We start from the raw sequence: 21,068 nt of genomic DNA, 5'->3' as shown, positions 1-21,068 counted from the left end.
ACAATTGGTTCATTTCAGAACAAGTGTTGAAACCGCATAAGGCCTAAATGACCTTTAACCTTTGATCGGTTTTCCCTCAAGACTCAGTTTTATTACTTGAATTTTTAAAATTTTTTTTGATTTTTTCCACACTGTTCTTAACCCTGGATTACCTAGTAAATTATAAGCAGTGTGAAAGAAAAAGCTAGATTTACCCAGCGCTGAGAATGACCCAGAGTTGACCTTTTCAAGTTTTAAAATCCAAGACACAATTAACAGATGTAAGACTGTGTCGCGGGACCAACGGGATTCAACTAAAATAAAGTGGACAGAGTTTGTCGGCCATGCTGCTTACAATCTCAAAACATCAACAATCACACTCTTACGTAACATCATTAACTGTGTCATACATATAGGCGTTATAACCTGATTAACTTAAGAAATAAACTAAGAAAATTTCTGTGTGTGTGTGTATATATGCGTGCGTGTGTGTGTTGAGACATTCTGAACGATATCTCAATATCTCAAGCATTCAAACATCAGACAGCTTCTAGGCTTTTCGCACACTTAACCCTCTACCGCATGGTGTTGCCATATGGCAACATGATATTTGTGTTCATTCCCCTGTCACTGTTTCTTTAAGACCAACATTGAATTGTTTTAGTTGGAAAGAGAAGACCTTAGTGTGGCCAATGATGTGCTTTGGTTAAGTTACATGACATGGGGCCCTATCATACACCCAGCGCAATGTGGCGCAAGGCGCGGCGCAGTAGTCTTTTAGTAGTTTCAGCTTGGCGCAGGAGTCGATTTGAGGCGTTGTGCTACGCTGTTTAAATAGCAAATGCATTAGCGCTTATATGTGCGCCCATAGGCGTTCTGGTCTAAAAAGGAAGGCGTTCTGAGGCGCACGGCTGGCGCGTTGCTATTTTGAGAAACTATAATAGATTTTTCATTAGACCAAAACAAACCCGGTCTAAACTCCGGCGCAGAGTTGCGCCTCGCTTACGCACTGCTTAATACGCACAAGAAAGCAATAGGCAAATATCTTTACATATGAAAAAAATTAATATTAAGGATATATAGGATATAATAAGAATAGATATAGGATATAAATATAAAGGATTAAAATATTACAAAACATTATTTTTTAGCCTACATAAATATGAAAAATCACTGCTTTATGTCTTCTTCATCTCGGGAGGCTTTTTCAGTTCATTCTTAACAATTTGCTTTTGTATAATGTTATTATTATTAGCAGTATTAATTATTATATCCATATTTATATTTGTTTTATTAAAAACAAGCTTAAATTTGCCCACCTGTCAGGTTTTAGACCATAAGGGGCACAGCATGTGTTTTAGGATATAACTCAGGTTTTTGAGCACATTTTGTTATTATTATTCATTTATTCACTTGCTGGAAATTAGAACTGAATTTAGAAATAGTTTTAAAACGAATATATTTGCGCTTAACAAGCAAAATTATTTATTTATAGACTAATTGATGTCTGTGTGTAAAGGTTTCTCTATTTAAGAGCGAATGTGAAAGTAGATCCATTATCTTTCATTCTCACGCAGTAGATGCTCTGTTTAACAGTTTTCGGTTTAAAAACTGTTAACTGTTAACTTTTTTAACTGTTTGCTAGTGAAATGCTCAGTTTTTCCACTTAGACTTACTTTGCGTCCTGTAAAAAGCGAATGCGCTCTTGGCGAGACGCAGCAGGCTCTTAAAGGGAATGGGAGATGAGACTCTAATTGGTTTATTCTCAAAACACACTTATAACTCATTAAGAAAATAAACTCAACCCTTTTAGACCATGTACCACATCGCAAAGCAGATTTTCCCGTCCTTAAATTAGCAAAAATGCGTTCTGACACACCCTGAAAGCATTTGCGCCCTGCGTTTTACGCTCTGCGCACGGACCGTCAAAATAGAGCCCATGCAGTGTTTTTCTGTGGCGTGATTTCTGGCAGACTGGCGTTCATTGTGAGTAGTTGCTGAATGCAAACGTAAACGTCAATAAAGACAAAGCATCAACTCATGTCAGATCAACAAAGAAATCTTTAACATCATCTCCAGTAAGTTACGATGACATATTCACTACTCATTTTTTTTTTTTATCAATTAAGTTTTCTGTAAATCGTTTAAATGTATGTGTTTCCAAGTGGCAACACTGTGGAATAGTGGAACGTGCAATATTGCAATGGGTTAGCTAGCTAGGTCAGCTGTGAACTTTTAAGTTGCAACAATAACAACATGAATGCTAGTAATATATTGTTGATTAGGTGTATGTTAATGACATTTGCATTATGGATAAAATCTAGTTTTAATGGCAATACTACTTTTGAATAGATATGAGAATGATGCAGACTGGACATTTGGTAAGAGCAGTGATGGAGACAGTTCGAGTAAGTTAGCTCTGAGGCAGATAAGACAGGCGTAGTAAAGTATAGTGTAATTTATAAACATTGTTAGCTAGTAGCTACTTTATTCTGATGTATCTGGATATACTAGACTTGTTATTTATTTGTTATAATATTTACTGGAGAAACTATTTATCTTTACTGTATGTTATATACATGACAATAACATATTAGCTTTTTAGTAATATTAATCAAAAAAAAATTTAATAAATGAAAGCTATTGGAATATCAGCTGTTGGAAAGTATGTACTGTATAAGGTGTCATTTATAAGTTAAGCTCCTTACCCAAGGCTGAGTGTACTCTCAGCAGTCTTATTAAAACTGCTTTAAAATGGTACAATATACATCCAAACTGGCAGCTTATGTACAAAGAAATTCACTTCAAAAGATAAAAAAGGCAAATAACTCAGGAAACAGTTGTTTCCAATCCTCCACTCAAAAGCTCTCCATGACCTCTGACCTGGCTGGTTAGATAAAATACTTTGTAAGAAGTCTACATTGCTGTTTTCTCAGTTATTTGCCAGGGCTTGAGATGAGACTAGAAAATTGAAGAATACTGAAGACGTCGATCAATGCTTGGAGTATGGATGGAAATTATACATCAAATATAAAGAAACAAGAGACAGATGGTAAGGGTGGATTCAGGAGCAAGTCAAAATAAGACAGGAAAATAAGACAAACAACATAAAAAGGTCTTTTAGTGGCGATACCTTCAATACTTCATTGACTGTTTCAAATGCCAGTAGCGGATCTGCTGGTGCTCTTTATAGTTAATTACAAACTTTGACATAGTTAATCAGTATGAGACAAAAATATTGAATAATACTCCAGTCTACACACTGGTCCAAAACTTCCAACTCATGTGTAATAGCAGCAAGAGCAGAGAGCTATTTTTTATATCATCACCTTGAAATTATAAGGTTGTATATGACATTTTTGTCAAAACTGAGTTATTCACATATTCTTATTAAATGACAACTTATCTACATTGTGGCATTTTATTTATAAATTCTCAACATTTTAAAGCTTTGTATTTAGAAAGCAAAAAAGGTTTATCTATAAAGTCGAACTCTAGCTTAACTCTATACGGTTCTTTGTCTTCTTCTTCATTCTTTTATATCACATTTTACCTGTTTTTATGTTTTTTTTTACTCATTTTATTATTTGTTTTTATTTTTATTTTACTTGTTTCTTTTATTCTTGTTTATGTAAAGCACTTTGAATTGCCACTTTGTATGAAATGTGCAATATAATCAAACTTGCCTTGCCTTGCCTTGAGCCAATCAGCATTTCCAATGCACGCATAAGAGCCAATCAGGATCAGCTATCTTTGCCATTTCGCCGGACTGCTTTGTTGACAATGTGAAAGACCAGAATGAAACACAAAATCAGAGTTGACTAAATAATGCAGCACCACATAAAATTGAGCAGAAACCTGAAACTTAAAATGTGTGTAAATATGATGATTTAGAGGCGTTTTTGACATTGAGATGAAATGTTACACATTGTTGAAAAAGAGACAGTTATTAAAAAATGTAGTATTTTCTTTTCGGCTTTGTCCATTCATTAATCTGGGATTGCCACAGGCGCGCACCCTACTTAATGATAGATGCGCACATCTACTTTAGTGAACAGAACCTGCATAGGCTGTGGATAACAGGTAATAAAGTTGTAAATAATAATCAGTTTGTGGCACAGAGTGATCGTTTAGGAGCTGCGCGCAAAATATGAACAGCACTTAGCAGTGAAAATGAAACCGAAATCGTGCACATCATTGAATTATAACACATTTTAGAGTTATGATTGCGACAAGCATTTGATATGTTTTTTCTTTCATAGCGAACACACAGTTGTGCATGAAAATAAATGTTTACAGTGTCAGTATAACTACTCTAGTCTATATAATGTTGATTTTACCAGTGAATAAATGGTCTAATAATTTTGTCAATGACAGATTGCAAGCATAGGCCTATAGCTCAAACATAATTCAACATCAGAATTATTATAAGTAGAATAGAATTATTAATAGAAACCAGTAGACCTACACACCATAATGTTGTTTTACCATGTTTGATAAAAAACAATAATAATTGCAGACTCATATTAACCTTTATTTTACATCTACAGAGTCGTGAGAAAATCGTGAACTTTATTTTAAGCAAAAAATCGTGATTCTCATTTTAGCCAAAATCATGCAGCTCCAGTTCACAGTATGTTAAAAGGTAAACTGAATTATATACATTCATTCTGCATGGTGCTAGTTCAAAGTTAATACGTTGACCTTAAAATTAAAGGGGATGGAAATGTTGTATATTTCGTGGCATTGTTATTTCACTACAGCACCCAGAATGCATTGTGATGTGTACCGAAAATGCCTGGTTGTTGTAGTTGTTATCGAAAAGAGCAAAGTAAAATGGAGAGCAGTCGAGCCAGCCTTTGTGTCATCTTATTCTTTATGCAACGTTCATTATCCACACGTATATATTAGTTTTAGAGGCATATAGATCTCTTTTTGATCTGTTTTATTTTTATGCAGTGCTTTAGCCTATATGTTCATTTCTATGGCCTAAAATGACAGGTTGAAGGGTTGGTCCTCTAATTGCACTTTATATTGAGAAAGCTATGTTCATCATGCTCACTTCATTATGTTGTGAACCACTTGAATTTAAAGTCAATAAAATAATGGCAACAATAAGAAAAGAAAACAAACGGCATCTTGTCATGGCATATATAGGCTTGTTGTGTCTAATATCAATATACCCAAGCTATTCACAGATATTGCCAGATAATCACTGTACCTCACCCATACTTTAAACAGACTGAGGGGGCTTTCACACCTAGACTTTTGTTTTGGAAACTGTCTCGTTTGCCCAGTTAGCGCTGTTCGTTTGGCATATGTGAATTCAGCAATCACGCTCGGATCTGCGCCAAATCAATCGCTTTGAGATTGCTTGAATGAGGTGGTCCCAGCTGAAATTAAACGAACTCTGGAGCAGATAGATTGTAGTGAGAAAACGATACAATCCAAGCCCGTTTATATCACATTGTTTTATGGATATGTAAAAGGCATACGGCTATATGAAGAGGAAATTATGAGTAGGGGGGGAGGTCATAAACCGTGCAACTCTGACCAATGTCAGGAGTTTACTCACATATGACTTGTTTTAGCTCTTTTGGTCTGTTTAGAAACTTTGCAGTTTTAAAGCGAACCGCACCAAGAGCAGTGCAACAATGTAACAATTGTAATGTCTGTTTTGGAACAACTGAATCGATTCACAGGTGTGAAAGCACCCTCAGATCATTTGTGATTCTGACTGTCATCCTTTCTTGCATTGTCTTGAGCCTTCACGTTGCAAATTATATATTGTTAGTAGCCTGCATTGGTCACAGTCATAATGCTACATCATATTGCTTTCTAATGGATGTAAAATGCTCTGCAGTACATTTAGTTAATTTACAATTAAAAGTTTTAAATCTACAGTTATTTTGGTGAAAGTAACTAAAAAGTAATATAAGAGTCATGTAAAATATTACAATTCAGAAACACTAATGTTATAAGTTAAAGGATTACTTTAAAATAACAGTAACAAGTAATGTGTAATGTGATTGTTTGGAAGTAACTTGCATAACACTGTTTGTTAGCATGGTTCTAGTTTGAATTAGTGTGTTATTAGCATGATTTAAGCATGGATTAGCATGCTATTAGCATGATTCTAGTACAAATTAGCATGTTATTACCATGGTTCTAGCATGGATTAACATGTAATTAGCATGATTAGAGCATGGGTTAGCATGATTCTAGTATGAATTAGCATGTTTTAGCATGATTCTAGTATGAATTTGCATGTTTTAGCGTGATTATAGCATGAATTAGCATGTTATTATCATGAATCTAGGATGGATTACCATGTTATTAACATGATTCTAGCGAGGATTTTCATGTTGTTAGCATGATTGCAGTGTGAATTAGTGTAGGGCAATGGTCACCAAACTTGTTCCTGGAGGGCCGGTGTTCTGCAGTTATTAGCTTCAACCCTAATCAAACACACCTGAACAAGCTAATCAAGGTCTTATAGGTATACTTGAAACATCCAGGCAGGTGTGTTGAGGTAAGTTGGAGCTAAATCCTGCAGGGACACCGGCCCTCCCGGACCAGGATTGGTGACCCCTGGTGTAGGGTTTTCATGTCTATACGTCATGTCTATGTGCAATATGTTGTTGACATCCATCCATGAAAGAATAATCCAGATTTAACTTCTTAATATTATTTATTTGTTCGCTTTCATCACAACGCACTGGTAAAACATCAGCGTCCCAAGGGGGAAGGAAATCACATAAAAGTACTCGGAAGTAAGTTCAACATTCACAACCGGAGTCAAAATAAAAGTCCCGTTTGTTAACACTTGCGCACAACGAACTTTTGCACATTTTTGGCTTACAACAGTAAGTAATTACAAACTTTTAGTTTGGATGTCATTATTATGTCATTACATTATAATTATTATGTAACAACATCGTATTTGCCTTGTTATAACAATGTAATTAGATGGATTACAGTAGGGCAGAGCGGAGCAAAAAGTAACACTTGGTCAAACAATAAACAAAGTATTGGGGTTAGACAAACCATTTATTTTTACCAACAAATCACAAGCCTCTCCTACAAATGAGCTCAGAAATTATGATCGCCGAACCTATGGTTTCTGTGCAGTGTTGCCAAAAGTGCCAGAAGTAAAAATGTTACTATTTACCCCACCTGCGGGGCAAGTTGTAACAGACAGAAGGTTAGTTGTAACACATGCTTAAAAAGACAGATTACACACAATTTAAATCCAGTTTACTTTAAATAGTAGCCCCTTTCACACATACAGAGCTTTCCCGAAAATTGCCGGCAATTTTCCGGAAAGGTTGTATGTGTGAACAGGTCCTTTGTGAAAATACCGGTAAATTCGTTCTGGCTATTTTCCAGAAAGAGAAGTTGTAACATTACCGGCAATTTGCCGGAAGGCTGCGCTGTGTGAATGCAGAAGGAAGATTCCCGTAATAAGCGCGTGCACGTCTAGAACGTGCTGACGTGAGACGTCTGCTTTAGCCAATCACAACAGTCAGACGCATTTACGTCCGCGCGGTTTCTGAGGATAAAAGCCTTTGAATATTTTTCCAGACACATTTAGCTGCTAGAAGTTAGTCAGATCACGTTTATATGTTCTTCTTAATGCCAACTGTGTAAATAATCATCGATGAGATGCTTATGATAAGTCGTTGTTTGTTTACCTTCAAGCTTTGCGTGTGCCTGTGATACAGCCTATGAGCGCCTGCACACGCACATATTATGAACATCTCGACATGCGAAAGTGATCCTGCGAAAGTTGTTCACAATATTAATCATCCACAGAGTTTGTAATTTAGTCAAATGTTTACAAATACAAGCGCAGCCGTTTAAAGCTCATTTGTGGTGAATGATGTCAGAATTTACCGGTATTTTGGAATGGATGTGTGAATGCTCTTTTCCGGAAAATTTCCGTAACGTCCTCGCCTGTGTGAACAGCGCTTTTTTGAATATACCGGTAAAGTCGTTCCGGAAATTTTCCGGATATTTACCGGTATCACTGTGTGAAAGGGGCTAGTATCTATATTTTCTCAGTACCTAGCTCAATTTATTTTTATTCTACATAGCACAGTATGTTTATTTATTTATTGGATAAATACATTTGAATTTATTTGGATTATTATCCATTATTATACAATGCCTTTATTTGGAGTATTAGCAATAAAATATTTTTTGTCTATCAAAAAAAAAAAATCTATTAAAAATCATTTTATTAAAAAAGTCAAAATAAAAAAATATTGTGTTAGTTTAATTGGTGTTCAACAGTGTGTGGCTTAATTTTAACACCCTGTTACAACTAACACCACTGTGTCATGTTTTCCTCAAAACTAGCTAGCAGTCACTGTGTGTTTCTTACATCTTTCAAAATGGTTTTATCTTTTAGCCTAGAAGACGGTGATCACAACAATACAAGATTTCACGTTCATACTTTCACAGATTTTTTTTAATTAAAAAATATTGACTATAATAAAAAATACCTTTATGCTGCAAAAATGGTTTCTCTTGTGTTTCTCATCCAAACTTCACCGAACTTATTCAATAATAGCCAGGAAGACATCTGCTGACACTGTGGGGAAAACCTCGGAAGTATGCCATGATCAAGCCTGAGCAAATACCTTAAAACTCTGTGTTACACTTAACCCCACATTACTTTGTGCCCTGCGCTCCCCTATTGTAAATGTCTTCTTGTATACTTCATGTACAGTACAGTACACTCTCAGAAAAAAAGGTACAATGAGGGTACAATTTTGTTCCTAGAGGGAACAAAATCTAAAATTGTACCTTTAAAGGTCATATATTGGTCCTTGGGGTACAATTTTGTACCCAAACGGGCTATAAAGGTACAAATGCCCAGATTTAGGTTTGAAAGGTACATTTTTGTACCTTTTATAGCACATTTGGATACAAAATTGTACCGTAAAGGACCAATTTGGCACCTTTAAAGGTACAATTATATATTTTGTTTCCCTATAGGAACAAAATTGTACCCTCAGCTCATGATAAGATCAAGACACTATATAACACTAATTTAAATGTATTAATACTAAACATTAATACTAAAATACATAATTTAAAAATATAATAAATAAATAAATTGATTGAATTAAATATTTTAATAATTTTTTTCATGTATTTAAATTACATTTTTTCTCAAAAATGTTAATAATTTAATTTATAATTGAAGGTAATTTTAATTATTAAAAACGTAAATACTGGTCTTTGCTTACTGTTTAAGACCCTATAGTATATGGGATGTAGAATAAGAACCATGCAGAGTGACAGCATCTTCATACAGGTGGTGATGTTGCTGTGTCTTTAAGAATTTGGCTTGTTGAGACGTTATAGTAGTGTTTGTGAGGCGGTCTGTCGAGTATGCTGGCTGTGTACACAGAACTTCGCACGCTTTTCAAAGAAAAGTCTATTTTGGAGACCACACTTTTCAGCTAAGAATGTATTAATGATATATTTTCAGTCTCATTTTTACATGTGAAGCCGTGTTCTGTTGATTTTGTCTGACTCTCGGGTCTCGGCTTTCCCCTGCTTTAAGTGCTCCGGACTGCCTGGTGTACGTTGGCCTGCAGGATGGAGCTTGCTAAGATGTCTGCAGCTTATTAAAGAAGTTAATACAATGTGATATCGAACTCACCGAGGGACATAACGTTGTAGACGGTGAGTACTATATGCTGTTAGTTTTCTCGGTGTAAAAGTTCCCTTTATCGCCTACGTTACATATTTGCGCCTTATATCTTACGTTACGTTACTGCTTTATTAAAAAGTGTTGCCACGGCGGAATATAATCGCAACCCAGATAGCAAAATACACTCGGGCCAGTTGCGGCTAGATTCTCGCCTGCCTGAGTCCATCTGCTGTAACGTTAACGTTAACTCGGGCCAGATGCGGCGGCAGAAGCGAGCCGACGCTGCCGTATCAGTGCACCTGAATCGGGCCATGAGTAATGTGCGGTGTGGCCCGGAGCTTGCGCGACTAAAGTCTTCATATACCTTGATATAAAACCTTTTGTTAATAATACTGGAAATTTGTAATTATCGATAATGTTTTATATTTTGAGGCCATTTTCTAGCCACGGTTGACCGCGGAAATGTAATTTTAGACGGTTATATAAGTTACACCGCCATTTTGTGAAGAAAAATCATAATTTTGTCACCGGCAAAGCGACTGATTATGTAAACATGGCTAGTTACAAACGTGGCGTGAGTATGCTTGTACATATCTACGTTTCAGTGTCTAAGTTACATTAATGTTGAGGAGTGTCCACAAACTCTCATGTCCAGAGTTGTTGGTGCTTTACTATCGTTTAACGTTATACTTATGTTAATGTAGAATTATTAACATACCACGTTGTATAAATCGACGTTTTAAGTTATACTTTGTTCTTTAATGTAATAATTTGTCTCATCTGTTCTGAAACTAGTACCTTGAGCTATTTTACCTATTTTATTAATATCTCAAAATAAATAAATAAATAGTTATTGCTTTATCTGATTGCTTTCCAGAAGTTTTTGAAGTTTCCAATTGTCTTTCAGGACAAGATTGAACAACAGAATGCAGCCTAACAGCATCAGACCAATGAAGGCATGTCATATGAAAGCATGGCTCAGTTACAAGATGTAAGTATGTCTCATTATCTATACCATGGTTTTAATGGCTTACATACTATTTTAAATTTGTAGGTTTTTACTTACAAACAAAAACAAATGTACACCCACGTGTTTAAAATAATTTTCTAGGTTTTCATCGAAAGATGAGAGATCAACTGAAGAATGCTATGGACCTGACTCTGAGGTACTCTTTCTAAACTTTCTCCACTTGATTAATATTATTAAATTCTAGCTTTGTATGGATTCCTTCATATTTGTTTGTATGCCACATCTTATGTTCCAGGAATTGATTTTACAGCAGCACTTCTCATGTTGCCAGCCTTGTGAAGCGAGACACTTCAACATTTTGTTGTGCTCGGGTGCGTATGTTGTTTCTGTTTAGTATATGCTGTGATAAATGCATTTTATAATGCTTGATATTCTTTATATTAGGATGACGCAGTGGGTAGTGCTGTCACCTTACAGCAAGAAGGTTGCTGGTTCGAGCCTCGGCTGGGTCAGTTGGCATTTGTGTGAGGAGTTTGCATATTCTTCCAGTGTTCGTGAGGGTTTCCTCCAAGTGCTCCGGTTTCCCCACAAGTCCAAAGACATGCGCTATAGCTGAATTTGGTAAGCTTATTTGTCTGTAGTGTATAAATGTGTGTGTGAATAAATGTGTCTGGATGTTTCGTAATACTGGGTTGCAGCTAGAAGGGCATCTGCTGCATAAAACATATGCTGGATAAGTTGGTGGTTCATTCCACTGTGGCGACCCCAGATTAATAAAGGGACTAAGCCGAAAAGAAATTGAATGAATGAATGAAATTTATATTAGTCTTTTAATCTGTGATACTTTTTTTTTTTTTTTTTAATCAGTGAATATTAATTATTTTACTTTCTATGCATGTTGATTTTCTCTTCATCAGTGATAAAGTGACTGATATTAATGTAATTATTGCTTTGTCATTTACAGTGAACCATCTTCACCACATCCAACAGTTCAAGTACAGGAGGACACCACCGACTGGACAACTGTGTTAACAAGACGAGTCACGGCAGTCTTCAGAGTTGATGGGATTGCGATTGGCCGGGCTAATGAAGTGGACGAATATACATTTTTGACATATCCATCTTATTGGAAGAACACCTTGATGTTTCTGCAGTGGAATGTTTTGAATGAACAGTTGACGGTACGAGCCTCGATCTACTCCAGTTACCAGAGTGATCAACCTTGTTTTTTGTTTCTCTACATGCTCTTGGGATAATCACAATCATCAAGTTAATCCAGCACATTGCTGTCATTCATGCATAAAGAAAGTTTTTAAATAACTTGTGGTCCTAATGACTATCAAAGAACATTTTCCAGATATGAGTGCCTTACATGTCATGTTTATCAAAAGCTTAAACACATATTGTGTTACAACAAATTACAACTCCACTTGAAGATGATGAGGAGTAATCTACTGATGTTGAGGAAGAGGCTACTGATGTTTTTGGTTTTCTGCACTGTTGAAGCAATTTATAGAGAAACGTTGCCTTCATTCTGAAATTCAGAGAAAATGTTGATGACAAATTATTTATAATGACCGAGTATTCTGACTAATGACAAATACTTTGGACTTTATAAAGTGCAGTACTTGATGTAGCCTGTGTAATGTGTTTATAAATCTTAAACAGTATTCTTGTGGTCTTTGTATTAAGTGTAGATTATTTAGTTTCTATTTGTTATCTAAATTGTTTTTTTTACTGTTTTATATGTCTGCTTTATACTTGCTGTGTAATTTTATTTCTTAACACATTCAATTGTGAGTTGTAATGAAATATTTCTACATTAATAAATAAAAATGGACATCTGTGAACTTAAAAAATATATTTATTTATTTGTGCATGCAGTCACCAAAAGATCAAAATGCCTGGGTCAGTACCCTGAAAATACTATATAATATAAAAAAGTACATTTTTGTACCTTCAGTGTCTAAAATTTTGTTCCTTGGGGGTACAAAATTGTCCCTTAAAGGGTAAAAATGTAGAAGGTACAATTTTGTACCTTTAAATAGAGGTACAAATTTGTACCCTTAAGGGTATCACCCCAGTGACGGGCCATTTGTACCCTAAAAGGTACAATTTTGTACCTTTTTTTCTGAGAGCGTATGTTTTATATTGTGTGTTGAAGAGTACAATTGCAAAGAAACATAGAAATGACTAAAACTAGAGATTTTAGTAGTTTTCAGAAATCGTGATTTTACATTCAGTATTGAAGATTTCAAATGCAAAAATGTTGAAATATAAGACTTTTAGAGATGGTAGCAATCAAGAGATATAGTATCATATTCCAACTCATTATGTGCTGTGAATGATTTTTACAGCGTTAAAGGGATTATCTTCAAGACAATACTTTCTGTATAAAACTTAAAATCAAAGAGAAACAAAAGTTACATGTTTTATGTTTAGTAGACGTGAATGAGTCGACAGAGAAGCTGACCTAAACTTGCTCAGAGAAACGCTGTTGCTGTCAAACATGGTTTACTACACTATAAGCCAGTTTAATGGTGAAGGGATTGATCCAATAGGCCTATTGATTAGCATTTTGTAGTATTTTCAAAATATTTTATTATATATAATATTTTATTTTTAAATATTTGAGCTCTCACACAGCTCTCCCACCTTCTACTTACAACAGGGGTTGAGGAGGTTATCAAGCCATCCAGCTTGAAAGACGGAGAGGAAAAGACAAAAGTCTCTGCACAGGCCTGCCCTGAGGTAAAAGTGACACTCATCTGAGAGGTCAAATATTTCATACACAAAACATTTTAAAGACATAAATGCAAACAAACTATTTTAAACACTGCTTGGTGACTACAGCTGACAATGCTTGATTAAAAGTTTTGAATGAGCACATGACACTATTCAGGCATTATTCATTTAGTAGTTATGATGAAATGTTTGCTACTGGAAATAAACACATTTTGTAGTATTCTTGGAATTTTATCAAAACATGATCTTATTTAAAACTGTTAACATTAAATGTAATTAAATACATGACCAGCACTTGAGCATTACTTAGGGTCTGTCAGTAGTGATCACCTGCCTGATTTTTGTCAAAAGGTGGAGGTTGTACAAAATTTGATAGAGGTGGTCACCTCCCTCCTACTTGTCTTTGCAGGAAAAACATTGAGTTATTGTAATAAGATGTGAGTGTTTCCAACAATAATAGAAAATAGTGAAAGCTATATATATTTCACATATACACGTTACAGGATTAATATGAATTCTTCTCTCCAACAAAGATGACACTAAATATAGTCTTAATGCTTATACATATAAAATATCTTAGCAATTCCATGCAAATGTCAACCTTGCCATGAAAAATTTAAGTTTTTACCACAATACGGAACCCGTTTCTGTTGTTTTTTTTTTTTTTAAGCAAGTATTTTACAGAACTTTAAAAATGCTCAAAAATGTCTCTGTCAGCTTTTTCAAACAATTATATTTGATTTACCAAAGTCACACAAGTGGCAATTTCACATCGGTCACATCCATAACGACACTTTTTCCTCATAAAGGCAAAAATATTACATAAAATAAAATCAGTCATTTTTGTTTTATAGAGAGCCAACTCTTATCATTTTGATGATTATTACTTATTTTGGGTCGTGCAGTTTAATTCACAGAATTTCTACAAAGTATTTTCATTTAAAGTACAAAACATGTTTATAGAACGATATTTTTCTGATCCCATAACTCTGTGGTCAGTTGTTCTGGAAAATATAAACAGTTTAATACAGTGTTAAACAAATATTTTCTATGTGAAAGTTCCTGGACAATAATGTTTCAGAATCAGTTGGTGTTGTATTTACAAGTTTATTTCTTGTATTTATGTAGATATTTGTGGTGAAAATACTGTTCCTTAATTTTGAGAAGTGAAAGATTAAAGATTATAGCTTGTATCTGCCTGTCTGTCTATTATATATCTAGTTTAGATAGCTTGTCAAATATGGTGTTGGGATTTTGAATGTAAACAAGTGTTCCGGAATGCGCTGTCATAGAAACAGAAGAACGCAGCATTAAAAGTAGAAGACAGTTCAGAATCTCCTCATTGCATCTTCTCATTGCAGTTGGTAATAGTAGTGTTCCCAGTGAATTCTGTTAGTATGGCATTGAAAAGAAAGCGTTGTTCTCAAGATACTCAAGTGTATGATTTCCATACTCGTACCACTCCAACATCCAGCGCCAATGTGGCTGAGAACCATTCACCCGTTGGTGTTGGTGAGGAGATTGAGATACAAGTGAGAAAGAAGAGGAGGTGGGAGAGTTTTGAAAAGCCGCTCTCCCTTTACGCTGAGGGTAAATCCAGTCACTGTTTGTCAATCTGACCATGCTTTGTGTTTACTAGATCTCTGTACAGTAAAGTAACTAAAAACCGAACACATACAATAAAAAATAACTTTATAACTTGTTTTAGGTTTGTAAAACAAATCTAAGTAGAACCAATTGTTTGGTAATCAAAGTTTCTCATATTTTATCCACTAAAAGATAAATCTTTACAACAATCTGTATTGTACATAAATCATTTAAATAATTGCAGATTATTAATAATATCAATGAAATATAAAAATGGTATAAATATCAATATTCAATGGACTCAATAATGGGCATAAAATGTGTATGATTCAGATTTGTTGAGGGCAAATTATGAGCATTCACTATAAGAAACCCAATTCATGACTGTTTCTGATCTCTAAGATGAAGTGTGTCTTTACACTTTACATCAAAATACAAATCAATTTTATAAGCCATTATCATTATCATTAATGCATGTCTTACATCTCTAAATACAGATGACAACCAGTGGATGACTTTTCTCTGTGGCCAAAAGAGAAAACGAAGTTGTGACAGCTCTTATGTGAATGATTTCCATCCTCATACACCTCCGATATCCATCACCAGCCTTCAGTCCACTGATGTTGCTGAGGAAAATGAGAGAAAGAGGAGAAGGACTGACAGTCCTGAAAAGCTGCTCTCCTGTAAAGTCCAGAAGTCCAGCAGCAGCTCTAGTGAGGAGGACCAGACTCCTGTTCAGATCCACAAGAAGAGTTCTGAAGGTAAATCTAGTGGCCATTTGAGAATGTGTGGCCTTCTCTCATGATCGTCTTCAGTATGAAGTAGAGTACATTACAATAAATTCTATAAATATAAATATATTTTTTAAAAGCACTCTAAAAGTTTCAATCACTGTTTTCTGTATTTTGAAGTGTCCACCATATCAGTATTGTGCAGGTTCATTTTCACGATGTATTGAATTATTGAATATAGGCATATGTCTATTCCACCTGAAACATTACACACATGTCTGTCAGTGCTTGACATTTCACATCAGCTGCAATTATTCATCTTTTAACAGGTGACATTCTGGACCAGTATGAACTCGGCAAGGAGATTGGAGAGGGAGGATTTGGCAGCGTCTATGAAGGGAAGCGCTTGGAGGATGGCCTTGAGGTGAACAATCCCTTTAACATATATTATGTTCACTTTTTAGTGCACTTGATGTGATTATAACAGAAGTGTTGTTTTGTTGAACAGGTGGCAGTAAAAATTGCCAGAAAGCCACCGAACATGAAATACATCAACATCGTAAGTAGACTTAAACGTGTAAAGGCACTGACAACAGTATATTTGGGGAAGCAACACCGCCTAACTAATCTTTCTTCTAGGCTGGTCATCCTGAGCCCCTTCCTTTAGAGATCGGCCTGTTGATACTGGCTCATAGAGGCGGCAAGGTTCCAGAGATCATTGAGCTGCTGGACTGGCAGGACCAGCAGGATCGTTACATCATGATCCTGGAACGACCTTCACCATGTGTAGATCTGTTGGACTTCATAATGTCTCTCGGCTCCATCACTGAACGCCAGGCTCAAAAGATCATGGAGCAGGCAACAACGGCCGGTCTCATGTGCTGCAGACGTGGGGTATTCCACCGGGACATAAAGCTGGAGAACCTGCTGGTCAACACGGACACGCTTGAGGTCAAGCTTATTGACTTTGGCTGTGGAGCTCTTCTCCAGGAATCTGGCTATGACAGTTTCTGTGGTATGTATTAAACTTAACACCTGTAGTCTGGACTGTCAATTTGACCAATCATGTATTTTCATGTTACAGAGAAAACATGCTTTAGTGTTTCATGCTGAGACCAAATCTTGTTCCTTCAGGCACAAAGGAGTACTTCCCACCGGAGTACTACCTGGACGACGAATACCATGCAGAACCATCCACTATATGGTCTTTAGGAGTTCTGTTATTCCTGCTGCTGTGTCAACGATTTCCTGAAGTCACGGACACGCAGAAGATTGATGATGGAAACTGGACTGAGCCTGGATTGTCAAAAGGTAAGACGTCATTAATCACATCATAGACGAGCAGTTGTAGTTTAAATCACACAGAATGATGGATTAAAACTAAGAGTTGGATATTGGATAATGGTGACAATGTTCTGATTCTAAAGGAGAGTAGAGTCAGATCTTATAGATGAATAAAATGACAGCAGATGTAAAGTTGAAGTTGATAATGTGTTTCTCTCACTTCTTCCCACCGTCGTTCTGCACAGAATGTTGTGATTTGATTCAAGCTCTCCTGCAGGAAAACCCAAGCCAGCGGATTCCTCTGGAAGAAATCATTCTCCATCAATGGTTTAAGGTACTGAACTGTAGATCAGCTTCTAATGATTTGGAAAATAGATTCTCTTTTAATTTGAAAAAGTTTTTTTTTTTTTGATGGATTTTATGGTTTTTGTTTATTGTGACGAATCTGAATCAATAACCTTGATTTGGTGTGTGTCTGTATGTTTCAGGTCAAGGAATAAGAAATAAGGAATGTAGTGCAAATGGATGGGAAAGATTATTTGCACTAATGAGCACCACAGTTCCTGACGCTAAAAAGTTACAGATTCAACAGGAGAGTTTAATGAAGGACACAGCAGCAACAAAGAATCCTAAAAAAAAGGTCACAGCAACAACAGAGGATCCAGAAAAAAAGATCAAGCCTCAAGAAAAGATCCTGGAAAAGACACAGAAGATCCTGAGAAGAGGGCACAGCCCCAACAACGAAAACATTTGTAAATAAAAACATGAATAAAAAAAGACTTTGTCGCACCAGTCCTGTTTTCATCAAAAATACCTTAAATCAGCCAAGATGCTGAAAAGCATACAGCAGTGAATGAAACACTTAAACACATCAATTGAACAATTAAACACCAGGAAAGCTAAACACATACACACTCTCACACACACTTATAAACTGATGTGACTGTAACTGAGCAAGGTTTTGGCAAAAATTTTGAACAAATTTAGTAATTACAGCACAATGTATACCTATGTATAGCCCTGGGGAACACCCGAAGAAACTGTAAAATGCTGAGAAGTGAATGATTTGAGTTGAATGAACTGAGTGCGGCCAGAGAGATAAGATTTAAACCAGTCAAGTGGGGTATTGATGATGCCAAGAGTGGATAGACTATTGATGAGGATGCTGTGAGAAATAGTGTCAAAGGCCGCACTCAGGTCTAGGAGAATGAGAATAGATATTAGTCCAGAATCAGCTGCCATAAGAAGGTCATTGGTGATTTTAATCAGGGCAGTTTCTGTGCTGTGGAGTGGACGGAAACCAGACTGGAACTGTTCATACAGGTGGTTCTGAGAGAAGTGGCATTGGAGTTGTATTGCTACTATTTTTTCAAGGATTTTGGAAATAAATGGTAGATTAGAAATAGGTCATAAATTATTAAAATTAGATGGGTCTGAACCAGGTTTTTTTAGTATTGGACAGTTTGGACAGTAGTATTACAGTTCCAGAAGAGAAGAGTGAATAATGGCTGAAATGAGAGGGATGAGAGAAGGGAGACAGGCTTTAACTAGAACAGTGGGGAGAGGATCTAAATGAGAGGAAGATGATTTAGATTTGGAAATAAGATTAGAAATTTCTGAAGTTGTGGGAAGTTGAAAAGAGGAGAATAAAATTTCAAATAGTGGAAGTTCAGATGTAATGCTCGGAAAGGATTGTGAACCAAGATGCTGGTGAATATTAAAAATTGTTTCATTAAAAAAGGTCATAATAGAATTACAGAAATCTGTTGAGTGAAGATGAGATGGTAGTGAGTCTGGGGGGTAAGTGAAAGACTTGTAAAGTGAAAACAGAGAAGCAGTGTTACCTTCATTGGAGCATATAAGATTGGAGAGATAGTTGGATTTAGTTTGGATGATGCAATTTTTATATTGTGTGATGTGATCTTTACATGTCTTTGTGGACAGTAAGGCCAGTTTTTCTAGAAAGTCTTTCGATTTGTCTGCCTTTGGCTTTCATGCGCCGAAGTTCTGGCGTAAACCACGGGGCAGACTGAGAAAAGCAAACAGATCTTGTTTTTAAGGGTGCAAAAGAATTAAGAATATATTGAAGTCCAGTGTTGTAATGAGAAACTCAGTCATCTGGTGGTGAAAGGTTAGTAATGTCAGGAAGATAGTTAATACTAGCAGAAAAGGATTCTAGATCAATATGTTTTATGTTACGGAAGGAAATAGTACAGAGAGGTTTGGTGGAAGAAAGAGGGAGTGCAAAATTAAATGAGAGGAGAAAATGATCCGTTATTGGGAGTTCATCAGCAGAGAGGTCAATGGGTGAGACACCAGAGCAGCAGATGAGGTCGAGGGTGTGTCCTTTAGAGTGTGTGGGGACATTGACATGCTGTTGAAGTCCAAAGCTCTCAAGACAGGATATAACATCTCTTGTAAAAGAGTTATTAAAATTATCCACATGAATATTAAAATTTCCTAAAACTATAATATTGGGTGAGAGGGTGGTAGTATGTGTTAAAAAAGCAGCATCATTTAAAAAGTCATTTAAAAAAAAAAGTCATTTAAAAGTCATTTAAAAATTCGTTATTTAGTTTGGGGGGATGAAAAAATTATGGCAACATATGTAGGTGTGGATCCAGAAAGTTTGGAAATCATAGATTCAAATGAAGGGAATGAAGGAACGGGAACCGGTGAGATTTTTAAACTCTCGCGGTAAATAGAGACCTCCTCCCCGATCTCCTCCGCGGGGTTGACAGGTGTAAACAAACCCTCCAGGAGTGGATTCGTTAAGTTGGGTGAAATCGCTGGGTTGTTGCCAAGTCTCAGTTAGACACAGAAGGTCAAGGTTGCGTTCACTGAGGACATCCTGGACAAGATGCCCCTTGCTCGTAATGGAGCGGATGTTTAAAAGACCGAAGTTGATATTGATAAAGCTGTCGGAAAGTACAGCAGTGGTGTTAGCCGACCGGGCTGGGTTGGCTAAAACTCTGTGACTGACAGTCCGACCGGTGTTTTGTGGAGGACGACGAAAATTGGACCAAATGGACTTTATTTGTGACGATGAGCCCTGATGAGCACTCCGTCTTGATCCACGATGGATATATCTTTGGTGGGGCAGGAATGCGATGTCCGGGTGGAGGTGCAACACAGCTGGCAAAGGCGCTGAGAGATGGAGCCGCACACGGTGTAGTTCAGCAGCCGAGTACTGCAACAATCCAATCGCGGGCAGGTAGACAAGCGTCAGGAAACACCAGGCAAACACAAGCCACAAGTACAGTTTGCCGGATAATAACTTGTACATTGTGAAGCAGAGGCGGATGCAGATGCTGACAGCTTAAGCCCCTTTCACACATACAGACCTTTCCGGAAAATTACCGGCAATTTTCCGGAAAGGTTGTATGTGTGAACAGGTCCTTTTTGAAAATACCGGTAAATTCATTCTGGCTATTTTCCGGAAAGAGAAGTTGTAACATTACCGGCAATTTGCCGGAATGCTGCGCTGTGTGAACGCAGAAGGAATATTTCCGGAATAAGCTTGTGCACGTCTAGAACGTGCTGACGTAAGACTTCTGCTTTAGCCAATCACAACAGTCAGACGCATTTACGTCCGCGCGGTTTGTGAGAATAAAAGCCTTTGAATATTTTTCCAGACGCATTTAGCTGCTAGAAGTTAGTCAGATAACGTTTATATGTTCTCCTTAATGCCAACTGTGCAAATAATCATCGATAAGATGCTTATGATAAGCCGTTGTTTGTTTACCTTCAAGCTTTGCGTGTGCCCATGAAACAGCCTGTGAGCGGCAGCACACGCACATATTATGAACATCTCGAAATGCGAATATGATCCTGTGAAAGTTGTTTACAATATTGATCATCAAAAGAGTTTGTAATTTAGTCAAATGTTTACAAATACAAGCGCAGCCGTTTAAAGCTCATTTGTGGTGAATGATGTCAGAATTTACCGGTATTTTGGAATGGATGTGTGAATGCTCTTTTCCGGAAAATTTCCGTGATGTCCTCGCCTGTGTGAACAGCGCTTTTTTGAACATACCGGTAAAGTCGTTCCGTAAATTTTCCGGATATTTTTCGGTATCACTGTGTGAAAGGGGCTTTAGACACG

General features: G+C 36.5%; 1 protein-coding gene and 1 long non-coding RNA gene across 6 annotated transcripts in view; one reads left to right on the top strand and one right to left on the bottom strand.

Moving 5' to 3' along the window:
• LOC147832558 (uncharacterized) overlaps positions 1 to 21,068 on the bottom strand; it is a 206,014-nt gene that overhangs the window by 77,418 nt on the left and 107,528 nt on the right. Inside the window, exon 3 of one of the 2 annotated variants that reach the window (XR_015516755.1) lies at positions 3,666 to 3,748. The exons of the other annotated variant lie outside the window; for it this stretch is intronic. This is a non-coding gene — a long non-coding RNA (uncharacterized LOC147832558). The remainder of the gene's footprint in view (positions 1 to 3,665; positions 3,749 to 21,068) is intronic. 2 annotated transcript variants of the gene reach the window in all.
• On the top strand, positions 3,721 to 19,390 carry pimr82 (Pim proto-oncogene, serine/threonine kinase, related 82). 4 transcript variants are annotated; one of them, XM_087295723.1, is made up of 15 exons: positions 6,475 to 6,752; positions 9,557 to 9,678; positions 10,554 to 10,637; positions 10,758 to 10,812; positions 10,912 to 10,987; positions 11,061 to 11,237; positions 11,581 to 11,797; positions 13,288 to 13,367; positions 15,446 to 15,709; positions 16,009 to 16,103; positions 16,188 to 16,238; positions 16,319 to 16,694; positions 16,814 to 16,990; positions 17,209 to 17,297; positions 17,452 to 19,390. In XM_087295723.1, exons 9-15 carry the CDS (start codon positions 15,460 to 15,462, stop codon positions 17,461 to 17,463), a joined length of 1,050 nt encoding a protein of 349 aa, XP_087151849.1. In that variant the 5' UTR covers positions 6,475 to 6,752; positions 9,557 to 9,678; positions 10,554 to 10,637; positions 10,758 to 10,812; positions 10,912 to 10,987; positions 11,061 to 11,237; positions 11,581 to 11,797; positions 13,288 to 13,367; positions 15,446 to 15,459; the 3' UTR covers positions 17,464 to 19,390. The 4 variants fall into 4 exon arrangements, with proteins under 4 accessions (XP_087151850.1, XP_087151849.1, XP_087151847.1 ...); XM_087295724.1 differs by lacking the exons at positions 9,557 to 9,678; positions 10,554 to 10,637; positions 10,758 to 10,812; ... (1 more) ...; positions 11,061 to 11,237; positions 11,581 to 11,797 and having other exon boundaries at positions 3,721 to 6,752; XM_087295721.1 differs by lacking the exons at positions 6,475 to 6,752; positions 9,557 to 9,678; positions 10,554 to 10,637; ... (3 more) ...; positions 11,581 to 11,797; positions 13,288 to 13,367 and adding an exon at positions 14,035 to 14,951 and having other exon boundaries at positions 17,452 to 17,754.

The sequence above is a fragment of the Danio rerio genome, chromosome 19 (assembly GCF_052040795.2).
Source record: "Danio rerio strain M-AB ecotype USA chromosome 19, GRCz13ab, whole genome shotgun sequence".
NCBI lineage: Eukaryota > Metazoa > Chordata > Actinopteri > Cypriniformes > Danionidae > Danio > Danio rerio.
Note: the sequence above shows the minus strand (reverse complement) of the source record. Positions and strands in the feature narration are given on the sequence as shown.